Below are 13078 nucleotides of genomic sequence, written 5' to 3'. Positions count from 1 at the left end.
AGTGTAGACGTAGCCTGAGTGAGAAACTGGATATGAGTCAACAATGTGCCCTTGTAGCCACGAAGGCTAATGGCATATTAGGTTTCATTAGGAGGAGCATTGCCAGCAGATCTAGAGAAGTGATTATTCCCCTTTATTCGTCTCTGGTGAGGCCACATCTGGAGTATTGTGTCCAGTTCTGGGCCCCCCACTATAGAAAGGATGTGGATGCATTGGAGAGGATTCAGCGGAGGGCAACCAAAACGATGAGGGGGCTGGAGCACATGACCTATGAGGAAAGACTGAGGGATTTGACTGAAGAAGAGAAGAGTGAGGGGGGATTTGATAGAAGCCTTCAACTTCCAGAAGGGGGTTCAAAAGAGGATGGAGAAAGGCTATTCAGAGTAGTGACGGAGGTCAGAAGAAGGAGCAATGGTCTCAAGTTACAGTGGGGGAGGTCTAGGTTGGATATTAGGAAAAACTATTTCACTAGGGGTATGTCTACACTACCCTCCTAGTTCGAACTAGGAGGGTAATGTAGGCATACCACACTTGCAAATGAAGCCCGGGATTTGAATTTCCCAGGCTTCATTTGCATAAGCGGGGAGCCGCCATTTTTAAAACCCCGCTGGTTCGAACCTCGTGCAGCGCGGCTACACGGGGCTCGAACTAGGTAGTTCGGACTAGGCTTCCTATTCCAAACTACCAGTACACCTTGTGGAACTGGTAGTTCGGAAAACGAGGTGTACCGGTAGTTCGGAATAGGAAGCCTAGTCCAAACTACCTAGTTCGAGCCCCATGTAGCCGCGCTGCACGGGGTTCGAACCAGCGGGGTTTTAAAAATGGCGGCTCCCTGCTTATGCAAATGAAGCCCGGGAAATTCAAATCCCGGGCTTCATTTGCAAGTGCGGTATGCCTACATTACCCTGCTAGTTCGAACTAGCGGGGTAGTGTAGACATACCCTTCGAGGGTAGTGAAGTACTGGAATGGGTTACCTAAGGAGGTGGTGGAATATCGATCCCTAGAGGTTTTTAAGTCTCAGCTTGGCAAAGCCCTGGCTGGGTTGATTTAGATGGGATTGGTCCTGTCTTGGGTAGGGGGCTGGACTTGATGACCTCCTGAGGTCTCTTCCAGCTCTATGATTCTATGGTCCTTTGAATAGGGAATTTTAGTCATTTAAATCTGAACATCTGGCTCCATTCATTCTTTAAGTTATATTTAGAAAATAAGAGGTGAAATGGAGAGATCGGAGAGAAGTTTTTAAATCTCCTGGTTGGTGAACAACGTTTAATTTGAACTGAGTGTAAATGATTCTGTGTAACCTGATACTATGGACAGTTGGAAACAACAAATCAGAGTGTGAACTGCCTGACACCTAGTTGTGATCATTAAAGTTCCAGTTCTTATGCCCAGTGATGGCACTTCAAAGTCATCATTAACAATATCATGGTTGATTGTTCTAGAGGGTTTCACTTTACAGCACGCTAAGGTAGGAGCTATAGTCCTATTTGGTTTTAATGTTAGTACAAGGATTTTATCCTACAGATGAATTCCTGACCTTGCTGAAGTCATCATGAGTTTTGTCATTGACATCCATGGGCCACGATTTCATCATGAAGCTACATTTATATTAGAGCTGGTAGATGAGATTCCCAGCGTACGCAGCCATATTCATAAGCGACAAGGACATGCATCTGATGAAGTGGGTCTTTGCCCACGAAAGTTTATGCTCCAATACATCTGTTAGTCTACAAGGTGCTACAGGACTCCTTGTTGCTTTTGCAGATCCAGACTAATACGGCTACCCCTCTGACACTTGACAGCCATATTCATGTGGGCTCTGCTTGAGCTAACGAGATAGCATGCCCAAACTACTGCCTCTGCTTCTCCAGCTACACTGCTGTATTTAACAGCCCACCTCGAGCACAGCTAGCACAAGTAGATCTGCACAAAAATCACATTTCCCAACTCAAAATATAGACAGTAATAATGTGTGCAAACTATTGTTCATATACTGCATTTACATTGCAGTAACTCTACTGCGAAAATGTCATACTTTTTCAGACCGGTGTAACTGTTCTTATTTTGTACATTTAGGACCTGATTTTTTTAAAGGGATTCAGCTCTGTCACAGATTTTGAGGATGCAGTTCATAACACTTGAGTGTGTAATGAACTGCTATTGTTTGTAAATGAATATGACTGGTAAGTTGAGCACACTACAATATTTCATAAATCCATCTGTAAGTGTCTATGTGTATTATAGCAATATCAGAATTTTCCTTACAATTCCCTGTTTTCAGGGATCCCAGTACAAACATATGTATCCGAGGGAGGGGACAATCCTTCACTCACAAGGGGATGTACTTGAAGATTTTATAGGGTTTTTCCATATCTATAGCCCTTGATTCAGTAGTACTTAACATTCAGTAGTACTTTGAGAAGCACCATGGAGTGTGAATTTAGTGCTAAAATAAGATGCTTTTCAGATGTCTATGTAACTCAAAATAAGATTTAATTCTTTTTAAAATGTTCTTTGTTGAAACATTATTTCCCAATATGAACTAATTGTTTTTAATATTTTGAAAAAGAAAATCTGTTCTGGGGGAGGAAGAGATTTGTGGTATTTAACAATGACACCTTTTTGCAAAGAAAGATTTTCTGGGACTCTATAAACTATTGGGACCTTTTTCTCCTGAGCCTGATAAATCACGTGGTTGAAAAGTGATGTGAGCCCTGGTAGTCCTCTAATGTTCTTCCCATGATTCCCTCTGAAAGAGCAGATGAGTTTCCACAAGAATCCTAGAGCAGCTCAGTATAAAGAACCATGGGATATGCCCCTACACCCACCCACACATACGTAAATGAAGACACAGAAAAGATGCTATAATAGGAAGGATGGACAGTATGGCAGGGAGTTTTGGTCCCAGCTGGTCCCTGGCTATGGCTGTGAACCTTTGGTCCAGCAAATCCCCTCCTTCAGGGCCAGTTAGGTTCCAAGGGTTCCAGATCAGCATTGTCCAACCTGTATTTAAAATTACAAAAGTGAAGTTCTGGCCCCACTGAAGTTAATTGCAAAACTTCTTAAGCCTTCAGTGGAGCCAGGGTTTCACCACAGAGTCAGAATGAGAACTGATATGAAAATGCTAAATAATTTAGTTTTTTCTGATCTGAGTTATTTTCATAGCAAGAGATATTTGTAACACTGTATACCACTGTGAAAGTTATTAAAACCTGGAAATTCATCACCCTTAGTTGTTACATATACAGTATTATAGTATTTCCCATTTTAAGAAGAAGCAATATATAAATATCACTGCACTTGTCCATTTGTAATGGAAATCACTTTAAAGTGTGTCTAAATTGCAATATGGTAATAGGAAAAGAGCAAAGAAACTAATGCACTTGCAACAAATTATATATCTACTGGGGGAATTACTAATAAGATATTTTATACCAAAAGATACATGATTAAATCATAGCACTTAGCCAGGGTATGCTGTCGGGGTCATGTAGAGCCATTCCACCCCCAGGGAGGCATTTTACCTTAAAGGGAAACTTCCTAATTGTGCAGGAGGAGGCTGTAATTTCTGATATCCCTTTAAAAGGGTGCAGCATACCTAGTGCTTTGAGAGGGAGAGGAACATCTCTGCTGACTTTGTGCCTCTCCCTACCAACTTTCCATTGAGGTGCTTAATGGCTCCCCCATGCTTGGTGAAAATTGGCTTACAAATATGAATATGCATAACTGGTCATGTTATATATTAATTTTATAATTACAATCTACCAAATGTGTAGATCTTATTTTTGTGCACATAATCATTCTTGCATGGGAGGTTAGAAATATGAAATGTTGGACTGTTTATAGTTCTAAATGTGCTAATGAGGGCAATTACTATGTATTGGAAACTTAATGGCTCAGTGATCAAATCAACCATTTTTGAATGGCCTTGTTTGTGAAGTGGGTTTTACCCACAAAAGCTTATGCCCTAGTAAATCAATCTCTAAGGTGCCACAGGACTCCTCATTGTTTTTGTTTGTTCTGTGGTTGGTCCTAGAAAGATCATACCACCTATTACTAGAATCCATGTTGGGCCTGGTAATTTCCCATGGGGATGAGAGATGCAAAACAAAGAATTCCTGTCCTGGGGGAAAATTATTTGAGCGATGGGAAGCAATCTGTCTATGTCTTCAGCTGGCTTTTGAAATTGCCTGGAAGACCCTAAGAAGAAACAAAGAACTTTGAGGAAGCTGTAGGCTCAAGTCAAAGTAAAAGGTCAACTCTGATATGAAGCTTTTACCTTAAATAAGCTGTTTAGGGTAAGTATTTGCATGTAACAAGTTTCTTAGTGGATTTATTAAATAAATATTTGTTATCTGGGGGGAGCGACCACTGTGAATATCTCTCTTTCATTGATAAAGAGGGCTGACCTTATGAGCCTTCTCTGTGTAAAACTTTTAAACATATTAAGATGGATTTGTTTGGGGTTTTGACCCTTTAGGGGGCTTGAATTCCTCACACTAAGCCCTTAGTCCTAATCCCCCTGGATCTGAACTGTTTCAACATCTTTGCTGCTCTGCAGAGTGAGGAGAGGGGTAATAATCCCATCTCTGTGCCTTGTCTAGGGGAGATCAGAGGATCTGACCCAGCAGGACAGGTTGGTGAGGAGCCCCAGAGAGTAGGAAAGAGGATGTCAGTGACATGATCAACCCTCAGGGAGACAACCTGAGGGGACTTCTGCAATTGCACCCTATCATAGGTGCGCCCAAGTGAAAGTAACTAAGTACTATCTCTTCTGCTTCTCCAAGCACAGAGGCTGCAATTCTGGGCATCTTTCCCCTGATCATGGATGAAAGAGGCCTAGAGACTCCTTACTCCATTGTGCCACTTGGGTGCTGCCATGTAAGGTCTAGCTACAGTCCTTTCTTTCAAAAAGTGTTCCAAATCTTGTTCCCAAAATACAGTTTGAATAATTTTAATAGACTTTCCAAGATCCTGTCTCTATTACTTTGAGACTATATTTTTGAGTCTCATTTGCACTGGGTTTGAACTGATTTGCACAGCACATATTCATATTATTTGCCAGATTATTTTAAAGTAAACATAAAACACATTCCATTAAAAAAAATTAAAAGTACCTATTTATGGTCATATTGTCTTCCCTACTCTCCTGAATGAAAGGCTGAGGGTACTAAAACTCTCAGCCAGGTGCATAAAGAAGAGGGGAGGTCTGGTCTAGCCCAGCTGCTTTCTCCTTGTCTGAGTTTAAAAAATACTGCTTTTGTTGGCTACTGCTGAAACTGCATCCCTGGTCTCAATTAAGCTGGAGTCTAATGAAACAGAAAGAATGCTGAGGGGAATTCATCACAATCTCCTCCAGGTGGGAAATATTCAACTACTAGAGATTGCTAAGCACATTCTGTGAGTGTGGTGCTTGGTTGAGAGGCTGGGAAGTAGTCAAACACACAGCTGTTAGTGCTCCTCTATTGAATGATTAATGGAGCAGCATTAACGATGACCTTTCAAAGAGGAGGGGGAGTAATAAGGGTGTCAGGAAAATATATCTTGTGAAGAAAAAAAAATGAGAGTCCATGAGAATCTTATAATGGGCTCTGCCCGCACTGGAATGACCTGACATAGTTCTCAACTGGAAAAACAGAATTTAAAAAATATATTTAGAAAGACATTGTTAATATATTTACACATTATATCTTATTAAGAAATCTGCCCATATCCTATTGCTCCACAGAGTTTTTGCTTTGTTTTTAATCTAGCTTAGTAAATTTTACTCTGCATTCAGTCTTCCTTTTATTTCTGAATTTGATATCGCAGAGGCATCATCGTTCCTCATGTGCTAGGCTGCATTTAACAAATGTAAAGCATAATAAAGATTCCTGTAAATCTCATTTTTTTCCCCATCTCATTTGCTAATAAGCCAAAAATATGTGCCTTTATCCCAGGCCCTCAATAAAAAAAAATTAAACAATGAAGAATTCAAAAGGGATCCTACATCATTCTTTTCACTGCTATGGGTGAGACAAAGGACTCTTTCATTCAAACAGTAGCAGATATATAGGATTACAATATATACACTGAATATAAATTATCCTCTCTCAGGTCTTTTTCCCCCCTAGTATTTTTCATCAGAAGTCTGACTGGAAGGTAAACAGTTAAATTCTTATATGGCGATGCGATGCGTAGCAAAGAATAAACAGAGCAAGTACTAAAGCTGGCTTTGCACCTACTGAATGCTGCAAGTGTCTGTACTCATTTGATATGCATCTAGCAAAGCTTGGATGTTCCCAGAAGGCCACTCCATGAACACTGAGAGAGCAGCGTCTGCTAGTGGTGCCTGTGAGTCACAAAGAACAGAGAAAATATTTATATAACTGAGAATAGTCAACGTGAACAAAGCCTAAGTAAGACACAGTCTATATTATTTTAGAGCACACACAGAAACAATTTCATGCAAATGGGCATCATCAGCATTCAAATAGCAATACATATTTCTGTAACTGATTTGCTGTGTCATGTAATTCGCATTAGGACGTTTTAGTTAGACATCTTTATGATCAGCTTGATTTTCAGCAAACTGACTGATACATCCTAGCAATTAATTATTACTCATTATATTATATATTTCACAGTTGTATCTGGGCAATGATTAGATGTGTTTGAACTCAGGTGTAAGGACATTTTCAACAAAAAATAAAACAGATTTTTCCCTCTATCGTCAGCATGTAAATGTGATGTAGTACCATACCTGTGGCATTGAGAGGACATCGATTGAATGCCATGTCACCAGCTGGGGTCCTTTTCCACACCATTGACATCAAATAATCTTCAGGACATATTTCATAAGGCGCTGTTATTGGAAAAATGAGTTTCTGAATATAGACTTCTGAAAAATGTATACATTGCATATCAGAAAAATATATCCTCAGTCTTAACCCTACTCACTGAGAAATGCAGATTGTTGTCTTTAGAGGCTCATTAGTGCTTTAGTATATAAATGTAAGATCCCTTTTGTCTCTCTTCCTGCTGGGCTTTCATTTCACAATCTGTTGCAGTTACTTACTGATATACATACACACAGTATGCAATATTAACTCTTTTAAACATGAACCACATTATACTAGTTTCTACTTAAAATATTTCATCTGTTTTAGACAAATGTTGCTTAACAGGCACAAATAATGCAGAAAACTGGCTGAGGCTTTTCTGATTTGTTTTTTCAACTTTAGTTGCCCCCAGAGCAATTATTTTAAAGCCATTAAATGTAATAAGCATGTCAATTGTGAAGCAGATATTTGGGAAACAAGAGAGTAGATCACTACTTATTTTGAAATGGCTTTCCTCACAATTGTGTTGTTAGCAAGTGAAGCCAATAATGTGAAGAAGAGTGGTTATAAGCCAAAATGACCTTTACTGATTATCACAAAAAAGTTTTTAAAAGGAAAGGAAATTACTTTCACATTCCCATAGTAACAGACTCCCACTAGCAAATATGGACAAGGTAAAAGACAACTACAAATAGCATTTTCACATAATCAAGACCTCTAGATTCCTTTTGTTGTTCAATGTTTTTTCTGTAGTTTCCCTGTTTGAATTTTTTTAATTTATTAACTCTAAAACATCCCAGTCTTGACACACATGTCTAACCATGTGAAGTGTTGTAAAACACCAGCAGTTCTAATCATTTCAAGAATAGCAGAGAAAAATGGGGAATATTTTACTTCTATTATTGACTGATTTAGAGTAGAAACTATGGCCCTTAATACTAAATGCGGTATATACTCAGGCTATGTCTTTGCTGCAGGCTTCTTCTGCAAAAGCTTATGCAAATGAAGCATGGAGTAGACTATGGCAGCACTTCATTTGCATAATTAATTAGCAGACGGTTTTGTGCGAGAAACTTTTGTGCAAAAAGAAGCTGTGTAGATTACTCCTTTTTGCACAAAAAACCCCACTTGCACAAGAGCCATTCTTCCTCATTTTTTCATTTTGCCTCTTGCGCAAAAACAGCTGCAAATTAATTATGCAAATGAAGCACGATATTCTATTCCGTGCTTCATTTGCATAACTTTTGTGGAAGAAGGCTGCAGTATAGACGCAGCCTCATAGTAAGAAGTTGTCTGTTCCTCAAAGTGCTTGCTAGAGAAGATGAAGGGTGAGAGAAACAAAGTATTATTGTCACCACTTTCCAGACAGGGAGGGATTAAAGGACTCACCATGATTATACAGGAAAATTATGGCGGAGGCAGGAATTTATCCCCAGTGCGTTCAGTTCAGTACCTAGTTCTTTTCCATAAGGACCCTTCCCCTCTTTTCCTGTACTTCCACTGATAAAACTATACACACTTCTGCATCAAGTACTCAACTGTGTCTTTGTGGATGACAAAAAGCTCCTTGCAGATGGCTCAGTGATACTAATATGAATCACAGTCATTCAGAAAATTGCTTGCTAAATTTGCCTCCGCATCAGCACTCCTGAATTGTATGTCAGGAAAGCTGATGATGCTAGTGAAGCAAGAATATCCCTTAATGGCAAAACCCTACAAAAGTGAGCTGTCTCACTTATCCAGAATGCTAATTTGCTTCAGATAAGGAAGTCTAAAACTGAACTCATGAGGCCAATGTTCTAATGGGGGAAAGCAAGGGATGCATGATAAATGGGGAACATCTGGTGACATAAGCATGTCCAAATTACTGTCACACTTTGACCTTGTAAAAAAAAAGAATGTTAATTGATGGTCTTTGTACTCTGAAGACTGATACAGACTACCCAGGTGCTGACTTACAACTGACTTTCTTTTTTCTTAGGGGTCCTTTCCATTGATATTGGCTACATCATGTCTAATTTGGCTTTATAAGTTTGCTCAATGTTTTATCCCAAATCAGTCTTCATGGAATGCTCAGGCCTAATCCACACTAGGATCTTAGTCCTAAACTATCCCTTCAAGTTCCAATTAGTAAGTGGTGGGTTCACACTACCAAGCTTGTTGTTCTGGAATGAGGGGCCATGGAATCTGAACTCTGTAGTCCTGCTTTTCATGAGGAATAACATTAATTCCAAACTTACACAGAAAAATTGTCATAGAGTGTCATTAACTCCTGCTTCTTCGGGGCTCTTGGTTGATGGACATTTTGTGGGAAATTTCGTATCTGGGAGTGAAGTAGTAAATATATCTCTAGAAGATTATTATAAAGCAGTGGCTGTTTGACAATTACATAATTCTGCAGTTTATCACATGGCTCTAAAATATATCACATGGATTATGCCACATATGCATAAATGATATGTGATAAATTATAGAGCCCATCGATAAATGAATTGATCATACATGTCAGACCGCCTCATACAGCCTATGTTCACTAATGTATCATCTCAGGACTTATTTTCACAGTCCCGAACTCCTCTTTCCAAATATTATTTTTTTACGTATTTGTGGCCAAGTGCAGTTTACACCTTTTATTTGAAAGAGTTAAAGGTAAAAATGTGTGGAGACCTTTCAACTATTTGGAAGTGTGCCAGGTACTGCATTTCAAGTAGGAAGTAAGGCAGGTTGTTAACAGTGCTTACCTATTTTGATTCTAGTTGTAGTGGCTAAATTTTGTGTGTGTGTGTGTGTGTGTGTGTGTGTGTGTGTGTGTGTGTGTGTGTGTGTGAAAGAGAGAGATTGATTATGTGTATGTGTTTTACTTTCTGCAGTGATAGGATCTACTCCTCAGTTTGGGTGAGCATAAAGTAACTCAAGATCAGGGGGTAGACAGATGGCTTTTTGCTCTTTTGATTCTCCAGTCTGAGTGCTAGTTAATTGACACTGTTGTAGTAGAAAAAACTTAAAAAACCAACAATGGCCCTGTAGCACCTCAGTGACTAACAACAATTTATAAATAGTATAATGAGCTTTCATGGGCACAACCCACTTCTTCAGATGACAAATATGTAGCAAGGGGCCCAGAGTTTGAAATAAAAAGCAGAAAAAGAGGGGTGAGGGTGAGGCGAAAGAAAGGGGGAAAAGGGGAAAAAACATGGCAGTTAAAGTGGCCATGCTAAATGAGTCTAATAGAGTAAGCGGTAAGTGGCTGATACTTAGTTTTTGATGACATTTGGGTGTGGAATATAAATCCATCCAGTTCAAATATTTGTTCATGAACTGTTGAAATAACTGAGGATTACCAGGATGCTGGTCAGTACGCCACTTGAGTTTACTTGTAAAAGAGGATGTCACAGAGGTCTTTCCCAGTCCTCTATTAACTTCTGTTTCAGCTAATAACCTTGAAGTTCCATGCATTTTCCCCACTCTGCCTATGATTACTGATGATACAATACTGTATTACAATGTGCCATCTTGGCCTCAAGATATAAACTTATTAAATTCTGACATTAAGAAGTTGGAGGCATGGTTTTTCCTTAATGGGTTGATTTAAAATTAAATTAAAACCAAAAGCATGGATTTGCATTCACCTCCCAGGTTACAGAAACTGAGTAGCTCATTAATGATTAAATCAACAATGGGTAATGACATTAAGGGAGATGTCAGGTAACCAATTTAAATACCTTTAAATTTGAATAACTCCCTTTCTTCTAGTTTAGCAAACATGGATAGTATCTATAAATGTACTACCTGATGAGCACAGTATACATAAGAAGCAGAATTTTCTTGTTGGTAACGTCTCATCTGTGACCTTCTATGTCAAACTGAAGATGAGGAAGGGGCCAGAAGAAACTAATAAAGAGCAGCTTTTTGGAGTAGTTCTGACTCAAGACAGGTCTACACTATGGGGCAATGTCAAAGTACATGAATATGTAGCTGGTGTTGAAGTACCTTAGGTCAAGCTGTCGCAGGGTCTCCCATACAGGGGCTCAATGGGAGAAACTCTCCTGTCAACTTTTCTTACTTTTCTTGCTCTGGTGAAATACCTAAGTTAACAAAAGAGCATTCTGCAGTTGATTTAGCAGGTTGTGTCTTCACAAGACCCACTAAATCAACCCCCTAGGGGTTGATTACTGTAATTCCAATCTTAGAAGGCTGTCTGAGAGGTTGACAATCACAGTGACCTTCCATGTCGCCTTGTGGGTTACATGTGGGATTGAATTTGTATTGTTCTGTTTGCATGTTATATGTTATTACTGTAATTTAAAAATATTTGTTAACATGGCCAATCAATATAATCTTTTGACTAGTTTATTGCTATACATTAGCGAGTGCGTGGTATTTCCAGAGAAAATAACAATCTCTTTCTAATCTAAGGCAGAGACACAGGACCATAAACCAGGATCAAGGAGATTAAGTCATCGGGGCAAATTAAGCAAACCATTTGTATTGCACATTATGTCCTTCCCTTAAATTATTCCCTTACAGGACAAATTTTGCTTCCTGCACATAATCTCAGAAAGAAAGTGGGTCACAATGGGAATTGTGGAGATGGATGAGGGAAAATTCTGCCATTTAGGGCACTCTGGGGCTGCTGTTTTCTTTCCACCAAATACTGTGGATGTTCAGCAGGTGGGATATTCATAGCTGTCGCAACCCATAAAATACTTCTAGGTCCTTCTGCAGAGGGTGCTTGCTGAAGCACAGGTCTGTGGCATGCATTTATGTTCTCTCAGGAGTCAGCCTCATATTTCTAGCTGGAAGTTCAGTTGCTAATTGGGCACTGTCCTCTAAAAGAAAAAAGGGTCCAGGGCACTTGAACTCATTACTGGCTGCCCAATAGGACTTGAGGGATGGCAACTGAGCTTTACCACAGTGTCTGTGATTGGGAGATTCCAGAAGACACCAAAGGAAGTAAGGAGTTGCATGCAGGGCCCTGTGTCAGAAGGAGGAAGGTAACAGCTGGGATGGCTTCTGGAGATGGCTGCACTCCAGGCATGAGGTGAACAGAAAAACAGACCCAGGATAGGGACTGTGCACAGCTTGAGATGTAGGTGAATGCACCCAGCTGAATCTTGGATGAAGACTTTGTAAGTTTGAGTTTTCTTTTAAAATACTTTGTGCATGTTTTAATGAAATGAACCCCAGAAGAGTAGATGTGTTGAATATCTCTCCAGTATGGACTTTTTCAGGGAGACTGAGTAAAGAGAAAAGTGAGACAGGCCTCAGCAAAGACGTATTATCCTGCAGGACATGCTGTAGGACCAGCATGTCCTTTGACAGACACCCAGAGAGGGGGCAGGATGAAGAAATAGCATTTGCATTAGTATGAAGTATCTCTAACTAAGGCTAGATCTACACTGCAATGTTAAATAGGAAAAGGAAACAATTTGTGGTATGCAAATTGCATATCTTTTTCCGATTTACTTTTAAAAACTGTAATTAAGGCGTGGGAGTTACATATAAACTAGCATCTACATTATTTGATCAGGGATAACTTTTAATCCTACATTTTAATAAGCCCTTCCTTTAAAATTAACTAAAACGGTGACTGATCAGTTTGAGTTCCATTGAGTCCTAAGTATTATTTTGTTAATAATGTTCTGAAGTTTACTGGAATAAGAATCTATGGGTGTGTCTGTTGGCAGAGGGATATAAATGAAGCACTTGGAAAGTGGAAATGAAGCCAGGATTTAAATATTCCATGCTTCATTTGCATAATCACATAATGGTGCTCTTTTGAAAAAGAGCTATTTTGAAATTGAAACCACAATCTAGACATGGTTCTTTCAAAAATGTGGCACTTTTTCAAAAGATCCTGTAAGCCTCAAAAAATGAGGTTTACAGGATCTTTCAAAAAAGCGCCCCATTTTCAAACTGCATCTAGACTATGCTTTCAATTCCGAAACAGTGCTTTTTTGAAAAAGCGCCATTACATGATTATGCAAATGAAAGGCGGGATATTAAAATCCCGGCTTCATTTGCACTTTCGTAGCGTTTCATTTACATCCCTCTGCCAACAGAGGGGTGTAGTTTAGATGTAGCCTATGTGTGTTGTTCCTCTAAGATGAATATGAGTTCTTTCATGCCTAGTGAGCGCAATATAAATTAACAAAATGTTAGCAAATAAGACTACAAACTGAATATACTGAAATAAAAATACCATTGGTGCTTCTTAATATGGAATGACATGAAAGTATGTGAATGATTCTCTACA

The 13078-nt window shown here is 39.2% G+C and overlaps 1 protein-coding gene across 4 annotated transcripts in view; it reads right to left on the bottom strand.

Moving 5' to 3' along the window:
- ADGRB3 (adhesion G protein-coupled receptor B3) overlaps positions 1 to 13078 on the bottom strand; it is a 649111-nt gene that overhangs the window by 346483 nt on the left and 289550 nt on the right. For all 4 annotated transcript variants that reach the window (XM_075923698.2, XM_014575580.4, XM_089777101.1 and 1 more), the window contains 2 exons: positions 6744 to 6845; positions 6226 to 6332 (listed from right to left, as the gene is read on the bottom strand). In XM_075923698.2, coding sequence (XP_075779813.2) covers positions 6226 to 6332; positions 6744 to 6845 — 209 coding nt within the window. The remainder of the gene's footprint in view (positions 1 to 6225; positions 6333 to 6743; positions 6846 to 13078) is intronic.

The sequence above is a fragment of the Pelodiscus sinensis genome, chromosome 3 (assembly GCF_052426305.1).
Source record: "Pelodiscus sinensis isolate ZL-2025 chromosome 3, ASM5242630v1, whole genome shotgun sequence".
Lineage (NCBI taxonomy): Eukaryota > Metazoa > Chordata > Testudines > Trionychidae > Pelodiscus > Pelodiscus sinensis.
Note: the sequence above shows the minus strand (reverse complement) of the source record. Positions and strands in the feature narration are given on the sequence as shown.